The sequence below is a fragment of the Ursus maritimus genome, unplaced genomic scaffold (genome assembly GCF_017311325.1).
Source record: "Ursus maritimus isolate PB19 unplaced genomic scaffold, ASM1731132v1 scaffold_14, whole genome shotgun sequence".
In the NCBI taxonomy this organism is placed as follows: domain Eukaryota; kingdom Metazoa; phylum Chordata; class Mammalia; order Carnivora; family Ursidae; genus Ursus; species Ursus maritimus.
The window spans coordinates 60,158,299-60,169,045 of NW_024423786.1; the positions used below are offsets into that span (position 1 = coordinate 60,158,299).

At 64.3% G+C, this 10,747-nt stretch overlaps 2 protein-coding genes across 5 annotated transcripts in view; one reads left to right on the forward strand and one right to left on the reverse strand.

Annotated features, from left to right (window-relative positions):
- Positions 1-6,308, reverse strand: part of NEURL4 (neuralized E3 ubiquitin protein ligase 4) — a 13,317-nt gene extending 7,009 nt beyond the window's left edge. The window contains 10 exon segments of the mRNA XM_040629941.1: positions 1,889-1,974; positions 2,278-2,459; positions 2,702-2,966; positions 3,051-3,123; positions 3,655-3,743; positions 3,826-3,937; positions 4,105-4,403; positions 4,556-4,621; positions 4,846-5,290; positions 6,027-6,308. Coding sequence (XP_040485875.1) covers positions 1,889-1,974; positions 2,278-2,459; positions 2,702-2,966; positions 3,051-3,123; positions 3,655-3,743; positions 3,826-3,937; positions 4,105-4,403; positions 4,556-4,621; positions 4,846-5,290; positions 6,027-6,308 — 1,899 coding nt within the window.
- A 725-nt stretch (positions 6,309-7,033) lies between these two features.
- LOC103660352 lies at positions 7,034-10,626 on the forward strand. 4 transcript variants are annotated; one of them, XM_008687952.2, is made up of 9 exons: positions 7,037-7,961; positions 8,328-8,435; positions 8,564-8,635; positions 8,861-8,949; positions 9,047-9,298; positions 9,577-9,741; positions 9,834-9,965; positions 10,213-10,356; positions 10,490-10,626. In XM_008687952.2, the coding sequence occupies exons 1-9, from the start codon at positions 7,465-7,467 to the stop codon at positions 10,546-10,548; spliced, it is 1,518 nt and encodes a 505-aa protein (XP_008686174.2). In that variant the 5' UTR covers positions 7,037-7,464; the 3' UTR covers positions 10,549-10,626. The 4 variants fall into 4 exon arrangements, with proteins under 4 accessions (XP_008686175.2, XP_008686174.2, XP_008686176.1 ...); XM_008687954.2 differs by having other exon boundaries at positions 7,818-8,222; XM_040629943.1 differs by having other exon boundaries at positions 7,818-8,071.
- The last annotated feature ends 121 nt before the right edge of the window (positions 10,627-10,747 follow it).

The window sequence follows — 10,747 nt, forward strand, 5'->3', positions numbered from 1 at the left end:
TCCTCCGACGCCTTTCCCCGCAGCCAGACCCGCTCCCGAAGCCCACGTGCCCAGCTTCCGGCGTCCGGGTGCGGCGGCAGGGGAGCCCCCTCCCCCATTCCCGGGGGCTTCGGACCCTGGCTTGTTCCCTGCCCTCCGTCTGCAGCTGCCTGGGCGGCCTTGTCCTTGAACAGCTATCCCCCGCCCCGCCCGGGGACACTGCGTCCCTCAGGCCCACAGCACACAAGCAGGGCCCAGCCGAACCTGGGGAGTGCAGGGGGAAGGACTTCTCGGTGGCGGTGTTGCTGGTCGCCAGGCTGTTGTCCATGGGGCCGGTGGCACTGGTGATGGACACCTGGACACACTGGCCGTACAGGTCCACCACCGCATACACCTCTGCGTGCAGAAGGAGGGCGTCAGAGGCCGGACGGCCCGGGCTGGGCTGGCGTGAGGCTGGCAGGCCGAAAGCCAGCGAGCAGTCACCTTTACCCGGAGGCAAGCCTGAGCAGGCGGCGCCCTGGTCCTGGCCGTCGATGAAGTAGTGCAGGTCGCCCTTGGCGGTACGCATCATCCCAATGCGCGCGCCCGTGCCCAGCGCGTCCAGGTCGCAGCCATAGTTGTTGCGCATCGTGTTCCCGTCCTGCATGATGGCCGTGCCGCTGCAGGGGCGACAGCAGGGGCCGCTGAGCCCCCGGCTCCCCCCACGCAGGCCCCCGCGCGCTCCCTCCTCGTCAGAACCTTCCAGGCCCCGGACCGGCATGTTGATCCGGGTGGGAGGCCCAGTGCTGTCTCCTACGCCTCTGGGATCCCCCCGAGGAAAGCAGGGGCTCCCCTCCGAGGAGAGAAGGCTGGGCGGCTGGGGGTGCGCGGTGACGTGGGAGGGCCTCCCAGAATCAAAGGGAAGGGGCAGCCAGAGCCCTCAGGCCTGTCGTCGTCCAGGGCCACCGCAGGCCCCAAACCCCGCTTCCCGCATGCGTGCCCGCCCCACCCAGCCCTGCGGGCCGGCCCCAGAGCCGGCAGCCGAACCTGAGCATCCACGTGTCGTAGTCGATGTCCGTCATGGTGTTGGGGAATTCGAGGTCCTCCGGCCGAATAGCGGTCACTCCTGGCAGGAGGCAGGGGCAGGTCAGAGCCGAGCCCCCCGCAGCAGGCAGGCCGCGGCCCCCTGGCACACACAAGCTCGCACGCGCCCCTCACCAGCCTCGATGGAGCCTGACCAGCGGTCCACCATCTTCTGAATGACGATCTCAAACAGCTCTCCGTCCCGCAGGGCCCTGCCAGGACAGCGGCAGTCAGCCAGGCCCCGCGGCGGGCGTGCTGAGGCCGGGCAGCAGGAGGCGGCGCGCGCCAGCGCGAACACGACCGGTTGGAGATGACGATGGCGTCGTTGAACTCGCTCGGCAGTTGTGCCGGCGCGTGCCCCCGCGATGACGGCGCTAGCGCTGGGCGCAGCTGGTGGAAGCGCAGGTCGCCCCGCCCCGACGACGGGGAGCTGGGCGACACCTGGTTGTCCCTTCGGGAGTGGCCGGCACCGGCGGCACCTCTGGGAGGCAGTCATCAGCCGTGAGGCCTCCGGGGTCTCCGAGGCCCCCGGCCGCCCCAGCCCCCAGCCCCGGCCCGGCCCTCACCCACGTCGTCCACGATGGGGCCTGGGCCGCCTGGCCATACAGGCCGACGACAGCGTAGACGCCCGGGGGCACGTTCCAGGCCGCAGGGCCCTGAGTCATCCCGTTGACAAAGAAGTGCAGAGTCCCGTCCTCCCGCCGCACCACGCCCACCGTGTCCCCTGCCTTGGAGGAAGGGGGGCTGGAGTGAGGAGTCAGGCAGAGTTCCCGTGAGGGCTGGTCCTAAGCCGCCCCGCCGTGCCCACCCCTGCTCGCCAAGGCCCAGCGGTACCCCGCGCTCCCACCTTGAGGCGGTCCAGGTTGTGACCGTATTCGTCCAAGATGGTCGTCCCGTTGTGCATCACCCCGTTCCCAGTCATCATCCAGGTTCCTAGGGGGACAGGGAGCGGCAGAGGGCGTGAGCGGGAACCAGGGCTCCGCTCCTTTATACGGCAGTCCCCACGCCCCTCCCCAAAGCCGCTGGCCCGGCCTGCCCTGTCTGACGGCCAGCTTTCTTCCCAGGGCCGGGCAAGAAAACTCTGCAGGTCCCACACCCCACAAGCCCCATCCACGTGGCTCAGTGCTCAGCCCCCGAACCAGTCGTCACGAGCAGGACCAGTAAAGACAGAGCTGGGGACCAAGTGCCAGGGCTCTGGGGGCAGCTTCCTCCCTGGGACCCTCCCTGGGAGCTCACCGGAGCGCAAATTGGTCATGGTGGAGGGCAACTGGAGGTAGGCAGGGTTGTGGGTGGTGACGCCGATCTCGATGGAGCCGGCCCACTTGTCCACCATCTTGTCGATGCGCACCTGGAACACCTCTCCGTCCCGCAGGGCCCTGCTGCTCAGCACCACGCCGTGGTTGAAGTCATCGGTGGCACTGAGGACAGCGATCGGGGACTCAGGCATGAACACACTCTCCGAGCACGCCCAAGCTTCGCCTGGCGCTGCCCACCGGACGCCTGCTGCCCCCGGTCAACCAGAGAAACTTCCCTCTCCACGAGGCTGCCCCCTTTTCTGTCCAGGGCTCCCCAGGTCAGAATCCCTCTTCCCCCATGCTTCTCCGCGCCCCCACCCCATAGAGCCCCTTCTGCAGGCTTCTCCCCACCCCATGGGCCATACTGGGGCCTCAGGGCCGTGCGTCCCTCGTGGGTGATAGCTGCCTTCTGCCCGCAGTTGGGGTGGAAAAGCAGGCGCTCGGGCTCTGCCTGAGCAGCGGGGGCCGTGCGGCGGAGGGCGCCCTCGGGGGACAGCGCCCGCAGGATGGCATTGTTGCGGCGCAGGCGGTCGCTATGGTTGTTGTTGTGCACGATGGTCACCTTCACTGCCATCCCGTACAAGTCCACCACCCCGTACACCACCGGGGGCGTCAGTGGGGTAGCCACGCCTGCGGCGGGGAGGCGGGGAGACCACCATCAGAGACAGCCCCCGAGAGCCCTGGCCCAGCGGCCCGCTCTGGGCGCCCCCTTACCCTGGTCGATGCCATTAATGAAGAAGTGTAGGGCAGAGTTGGACTTCCTCGTGAGACCAATGTGGTCGCCTTCCTAGCCAAGGCAGAGAGACGAAGGTCTGGAGTCCGTCCCCCAGCAGGCGCCAGACTCGTCCTGGGGCCCCTGAGAACAGAGGGGCTCCGAGGCCTTCCCACCAGCCCCGGCCACAGGGGCACAGCTCCCAAGGCGCCGGAGTCTTGAGCCCCCGAATGCTCACGGCGGGAAGCCACCCTATAGACATCGCCTCACCCAGCTCTCCGAGCACGTTACAGAACACTAGCGGGCTCGGCTCAGACGTTAGAAGAAAAGGGGAAAAGGAAGAAAGCCCACCTACCAGAGACAACGCGCCAGTTTCTTGCCTCTGGTCACTACCCCACACGGCTGCACAGTGAGAGAAAGTGACCTTCTGACTCCAAAATCTCAGTGCCTACCTACCGGGCAACCCTGCCTTCTCAGAGGAACCTTCAGGCGACAGAGCAGAGGCCTTGCTCTAGGTCACGGCGGAGACCGTGGAGCCCGGGCAGGGATGCGGGGTGACGGGCTGCCGCGGACGGCGGCCCAGACTCTGCGCCCCGCCCCCCTCACCTGCAGCTCGTCCAGACTGAATTCACAGTACTCCCGGCGAGTGCCCTTGCCGTTGGTCAGGATCCCGCAGCCGCTCATCATGATGGTGCCTGGGGGAAGGCGGACACCCTAGCTAGGCCCCGGGCTTCCCTCGCCTTAGGAAGGGGCCTCCGCCCTGCCAGGGGCTGGTACCTGACTGCAGGTTGGTCATGGTGGCTGGGTACTCCAGGTTGTTGGGGTTGTGGGTGGTGACGCCGATCTCAATGGAGCCCGACCACTTGTCTACGAGCTTGTCGATGCGGATCTTGGGGGGAGCGACAGCAGAAGGGGGAGGCGGGGCGTGTAAATGCCGAGAAAGGACCCTTGGCCCTTGGCTGTTCCCTGGGCCCCACACTGCCACGGTCAAGGGTCCAGCCCCGTCTTTGGTTCCCGGAGGGTGAAGCGCCAGCCAGAGCCCGGGAGCTGGCACACCTCAAACATCTCGTTGTCCCGGAGCGGACGGTTGGTCATGACAACGCCATTGTTGAACTCGTCCAGGGGCCGGCGGCGCTCGGCGGTCTTATTGTTGTTGCTAAGCTTGATGAGGGTCCCGCACTTCTCGTGAAAGAGCAGGGCATCGTTGGAAGTGAGGATGGGCGAGGTGGCGGCACCGCCAGACCCCAGTCCGTCCCCTGCCGGCGGGGAGCTCAGGTTGACATTCAGGAGCCCCCCGTTGTAGGCAGACAGGATGGCGTTGCCCACCACCTCGGACAGCTCCATGCTGGCAAAGTCTAGGGTGGCGGGACGGGGGAGGGAAGCTGGCATGAGGCTCTACTCTTCTCAGGCTCACCACTCTCCCCCCAGCCCTCTCCTGAGGCCCCTCCCCTCCCCTCAACCACCTCACTTCCCACTCCCCTTCCCAAAGATTCCCGGAAGCCCTCACCATTGTGCGACTCAAGGCTGTTAGGAAACGTCTCCGGCCGGGCCTGCGCTGGGGACACCATGAAGGCTGGGGACCAGGCAGGATGGGAGGGGAGTAAGGGTTCAGCCCCTGCTGCAGGGCCCACAGCCAGGAGACCCCCCTCCTCTAGTCCCTGTTTTTCCCTTCAACAGATTCGGGGGGGGGGGGTCTGAGGGACCCTGCTCACACCCAGCCTCGTTGGTCACTTTGTCTCCCCCATGCCTTCAGCCCTCTGCCCCACCCCTCCACCACTACCCTAGCTGTGTTCTCACCTTCATCCCCAGAGGTCCCCTGTTCAGTCAAGGCGGAATCTTCGGGGGGCGCGGAGGGCTCAAGGGGAGGTGTGGGGATGGGAGTAGGGGGGCTGAAACCTGGCTCAGGGGGTAGCACGGTGATCTGGGTGCACTTGCCGTAAAGGTCCACGACGGCCCAGACACGAGCGGGAAGGCCCGTGGCAGCCACCCCACAATCCCGCCCATTCACCCAGAGCCGCAGCTCCCCGGCAACTGTGCGTTCCACGCCCACACGGTCCCCTTCACCAAGCTGGTCCAGGTCCTGACCGTACTCCTCCAGCACAGAACGTCCATCCCTCAACACCGAGCAGCCCGACACTACCCATGAGCCCCCCTTCAGCCCCGTGGCGCTGCTTGGGAAGTCCAGCACACTGGGGTCCAGTGCCGTCACCCCAATCTCAATGGAGCCACTCCAGGAGTTGACCTGTGATAAGGGTGGTGGACAGAGGCTCAGGATGGGTCACGATGGGTCTCCCACCACTAGGAATCCACATTTCACAGACAGCCATGTCCCCCTCTTCCCACATCTACGACAGCTAACTGGCTTTTCTCTCCTGAGACGAGAAACTCCAGGAGGCAGTGGCCTCAAGCACCCGGGGTTCACAGCTCTCATACACCACTCTCCTCCTCCCCCTGGCCTGATTCTCTCCGAGGCTCTGGCTCCACTCAGATCCCACCTCTTCCCAAATTCCATCCCTGTGCACCTGGCCTCTTCACCAAATCACAGGCATGCACACCTCCCTCTCCAGGAGTATCTCTCTTCACCCATCTTTCCGCCCGAGTTTATCCTCCAATGGTTGGTTCTTTCCCTGGTTCTCCCCTCTCCTCCTATCACATCCCTGACATCCCTCCATCCTCCACCTCCCAGAAATGATTCCGGGAGATCTGGTCCCTAACCATTCCTGGGGACGAAGCCCCGTGTCCCTGCTCCGCTGCTCCTGGGTCTTGAGGAAACTCCAGTTCTCCTCATCCCTTTCCCCGTCAGAGCGAAGGTTTCTGCTCCATGCTCCCCTCCTGCCCGTCACCCGGTGTCCCGGTCTGTCGGTCCCCTCTCGGTAGCCGGCGATGTGGGCTGGCCTGGCTGTGCTACTACTCCGTGTCTCCCGCTCGCCCCCTCCCACCACCCTCCACATTTCGGTTCCGCGGGCCCCGCTCCGCACCTTGCGGTCGATGCGGACGGTGAAGACGCGTCCATCGCGCAAGGGTTCCCGGCTCAACACCAGCCCGTGGTTAAACTCCTGGCCCGGCTGCTGCCGCCGCGCTGTACGCCCACAGGCCGACAGGCTCACCAGGCGCCCAGTGCGCGGGTGCAGCTCCCCGCCGCTGCCCAGACCCCCGCCGGACCCCGACCCTGCGCCGCTCCCGCCGGGGCCCCCACCCCCACCCGGCCCCGGCCCGGGGCCTCCCCCAGAGCCCCCACTCCCACCCGACCCCGCCGCCATCGCCGCTGACACCGGGGCCGCGCGACAGCCGCGCTTGGCGGCACCGTGGCAACCGCGGTGCACAGACACCCGGAGGGAATAGGACTCGGGGCTGGGGCCGGGTATGCTTTACGGCACTGCCGGGCAATGGAGCATCCCGGGCTAGGGAACTAATGACCACCACGGTGGGAACGGAAGGACGACGGGGTCGGGCAGGCTTGCTTTACGGCACGGCGAGGTGACGGAGTGGCTCCGACCGCCGTGCAGACTTGGGCCGGGAGCTTTTGCGACAGTGGAAGAAACGACCGCCGCAGGCATCTTTACGACGCAGGGGGGTGCTAGCCCCCACTTTCAGCTTTGCGACAGCGGCTCCGACGACCCCGCCCTCGCCGAAGCAGGCGACACCTTGAAGTATTCGCTTTACGGCTAGAGGAGGAGGAGTCTTCCCTTCGCTCGGCACCCTTTGCAGCGGGGTGAGCGGCGTCCGTAGGATTCAGAGAAGGGACCCGGTAGTTTTATAAATGAAAACCTCTGCCTGCGCTCCACCGAGATCGGATATGTTTCGCGACGGTGTCACCACCCCTCCACTTTGTATCACATCTCGTGAGAGGCAAAACGGGCCGACTTTTGGGGGGGAGGGTGGGATAAAAAGCCTCGCGATATTTCCAAATAAGCCCACCTTGAACTCCAATCCAGCCAAACCCTTAAATCTTAAAGCCACGGATAGAGTCCAATGAAACCCTGGTAGGTGGTTTACAGCAACGGCCCTGACGGCCTCCCCCCAAAACTCCCGAGCTATGAACAAGCTCCCGGCCCAACTCTCCGAGCTCGCGCAGAGGTTGGAGGACTGTGACGTCACAATTGAGGCTTCTGGCCCCATGACCAGGACCACTGATTATGATTGGATAATTCGGATGAAGGCGGTGATGGGGAAGAAGGGCGGGAACAAGTCCCAGAGACAAAGGAAGAAAGCCTGTGGGTGGGACAGAGAGGGAGGGGCAACCCTAGCCCTGGGTCCCTATATAAAGCTTGATTCCAGGGCCGCGGTTCTAGGGAGCGGAAGGGGACCCGGGCTGAGCATCCCCAGCCCGGCGCGGTGGGGGCGGGGCCCCGGGGCGGGGCTATGTGGAACCTGGAGGCGGGGCGGGACAACTGAGAGTGGCCCCCGGGTGGGGCCATGGAGAAGCAGGAGGCTCTGGGGACTGCTGGCGGCCTCAGTGGGGAATCCCCGGGAGAGGCAAGCAAGGGTGTGCCAGGAGGAGTCCGAGGAGTCGAGGCAGACGACGGGCCGCCCTCCGGCGTAGTCCTGTGTCACAGTTCTGGGCCCTCCCTGCACGCTGGGGGCGTCATAACTTGCAGTCCCGGTTCTAGCAGGCCCTCCGGGGGGGTAGCAGTCCACGGTTCCGGGCCCAACCAGCACCCTGGGGAGGTTGCGGACCTCAGCGCTGGGTCCCGCACCTACCCTGATGGATTAAACGCCCCCTTCCCTGGAACCAGTGTATCCGGGACCTGCAGCCCCGGGTCCGGGGGCTCTGGGGTGTACAACTCGGAATGCAGTCCACCGCGCTCCGGGCCAACTTGCTTGCACCCCCACAAACCTTGTGAGGACCGGCCCCGCAGTATCCTAAAAAACAGCACCTCCATCTTGATGCAGAAATCCCCCAGTGCGGAGAAGTAAGGAGTCCTGCTCAGCCGGCACCCGGCGCGCGGAGCCCGGAGGGAGGGGTTCCGGACACCGGCGGGGGCCGAGCTAGGGAAAGGGGTGGAGTCCTAAGAACCGAAATGTGAGCAACTGCGGGTAATTGGGTGGGAAATCGGAGGTCCCAGGCCTTGGGAGGGCAGCAGGTACCCGATAAACGCTGGCTACACAGTACACGATAATCACGAGGTGTAACCCCCATCCGCAGGCTCCTCAGCCCCTGACACGACGGGAGGGTACGAGGAAAAGTTTTTGGATGACTGGAAGAGGGAGGGAGGGCTGTGAAGAGGAGGTCGCTGGGAGGCTTCCTCCCCCTTTCTTGTGTCCTTCCCCTACTCCAGGAAAAAGTCCCAGCGGTGGGATGAAATGAATATCCTGGCCACATGCCACCCCGCTGACAAGGATTACGGATTTATGAAGGTGGATGAGCCCAGCACCCCCTACTACAGGTGCTGAGCCCTCAGCCCTAGCCCTCCAGCCCAGCCCCCTCCCTACTCAAAGGGGGTGGGGGAGGCAGAGAGGTCTCAGGGACTTGGTGCTGCCTGCCTCTCAGCACTGCTCCCTCCCTCCTCCGCAGGCTGCAGGACGGTGCTGAGGACCTGCCTGGGGCATCGTCTCACGCAGTGACTCCCCAGGCGCTGGCAGAAAGGTGAGAGGCCCGCCAGAGATCAGTAGGGATGTGGGGCCTCTTCCTTCCTCCACCTCTGGGGTCAGAGCCCGTTCTGCTTTTTGGCCACCAAAATGGGAGGTACTTCAATTCCCATCAGGACTGACCGAGGCCAAGGTGGGGGAGTCAGCCAGCTAGGCCCCATCTACCCCCTGGCCCCCTGTCCTCTCCCCTTTGGCGCCCCCAACTAGTCTCCCTCCCCTTCAGGTTTGCAACAATGGACAATTTCTACCCCAAGGTCCTGCAGTACGGTGATAACAGAAGCTCAGGGTCTTCAGACAGCTTTTCCAAGACATGTGAGATGAGGGGTGGGGACTGAGTGGAAAGGGGGTGTCAGAGGGAACCCTCGGCAGGAGCCTGGCAGGAAAGCCAAGCTCTTACAATGGCCCACAGACTCCAGTGATTTTGACAAGCACCGAAAGTCACACTACGATGAAGGAAAGTTCCTCAAGGCTCAGAAAACTCTTCCCTTCAGTAACAGCAAGCACAGCAACGGGGCTGGCACCAGTACGGGTGGCAGCAGTCGGAGCGTGATGTGGGACCCAGAGCCCAGGCCTATGGAGAGAGGCTGGACGGGAGGGCTGGCCAGAGGAGTCAAAGATGAGATTGGTCTGGTGACCAGGAACCACGTCCCCGAAGTCAAGGGTTAGCCGTGGTGCCCGAGAGGGAGGCGATGGGAGGAGAACCCGGGGGAAGACAGAAGGCAGCTGGGGTGGGGTCCTCAGCACGACTGTCCTCAGGAAGCCCAAGAGAGGCGTGGGGGATGGGGAGATCACTGGCGTTTCCTAACATGGGAGGAGGGCATAGGATGGAGAGGAGAACCGGGAGCTTCTCCCCTGTGCAGGGGGGGCATCATGGACACCTGGGGATCCTGGAGGCCCCCGGTGGCCGTAAGACTCAGAGTGATTGGGGTGACCCTTCAGATTCCCCTACCTTCAGAAATCAGTCCCCACCTTCAGCCATCGTCGTGTCAGACCAGGAGGTCGATGTGCAACGCAAGGAGTATTACAGCAAAGGAAGGTACCTCAGGTGCTCTCCCCACCCAGAGCTCGAGGAGGACCCCGAAGACGAGCCTCCGCAGCAGGCCAGTGAGAGCTGGGCTGGATTGGCCTGGGGCAGGGGCTGCTGACAACCAGAAGCCTGATGGGTGCCCCAGCCTTGATCCCCTGATCCTTGCCAGGCTCCACGAATTTGAACTGGGTGATTGAGAATCCCATAAGCACTGAGGTCCGTCTGCTGGATCATACAGGAAGCCCCGTTCAGGATCGCCGGGCCTCTGAAGAGTCCCTGGCAGTGCCAACATGGCAGCCTGGTGAGGGCACCAGGCCACAATGGCTGGCTCTTGGCCAGCTCCCATCCCCCCATCCCCCCTCCTTTGCATACCGGTACATGGGCAACAGATGCTAAGAGCCGCCCCAAGCATCCTGGTGTGTAAGGCCCATGCTGTACAGAGAGGAAGGGGGGGTGCTCAGAAGGGGCTGGGACCCCCTCCAGCTTGGCACTACCTGCTGGCCCCACACCTCCTCCTTGACTCCTCTCTGCCACACACCCCACTCTAGGTGCTGCCTTGTCCTCCAAAGACAGAGCAGACTCAGGCTGGTGTCGGTGGCTGGTATCCAAGGGGCTCAACTGGCGAAGCCCGGAGAGCTTGGAGAAGGAACCTGGAAGCAGCCCACACTCCCCACACCAAAACCAATGCAGACGTGAGCCCAGGCGGGGGCTGGCCAGGGAGGGAGAGGGCCTGAGTGGGTAGGTTCTAGTGAGTTTCAGGGGGACACGGGCCAGATCTCCCATCTGTTACAAGAAAGCCAGTGACCCAGTCCTTTCTCTCTCCAGACGAAACCCTGCGGCTTCGATGGACACAAGAGGAGGAAAGCAGACAATGGAAAATGTAGCCAGCCGGGGATGGGGTGGGGACAAGCCTCTCCCAGCCCTCACCACCCTCGAGGTGGACAATAAAGAGAAGTGCAGGAGTCTGGGTGCCAGGAATCGTTGGCGGAGGATGGGCCTGCTCAGTCACTGAGGACAGGGGAGGAGGGAGGGACCTCGGCGCACAGGAAACCACAGCAGGCAGAGCGGAGAAGAAAGCTTGGA

Coding starts and splice junctions, on each gene's coding strand:
- LOC103660352 (XM_008687952.2), top strand. CDS start 7,465: ATGGAGAAGCAGGAGGCTCTGGGGACTGCTGGCGGCCTCAGTGGGGAA. Junction 8,636..8,860: donor CCCCAGGCGCTGGCAGAAAG/GTGAGAGGCCCG, acceptor CCTCCCCTTCAG/GTTTGCAACAATGGACAATT. Junction 9,742..9,833: donor CGAGCCTCCGCAGCAGGCCA/GTGAGAGCTGGG, acceptor GATCCTTGCCAG/GCTCCACGAATTTGAACTGG.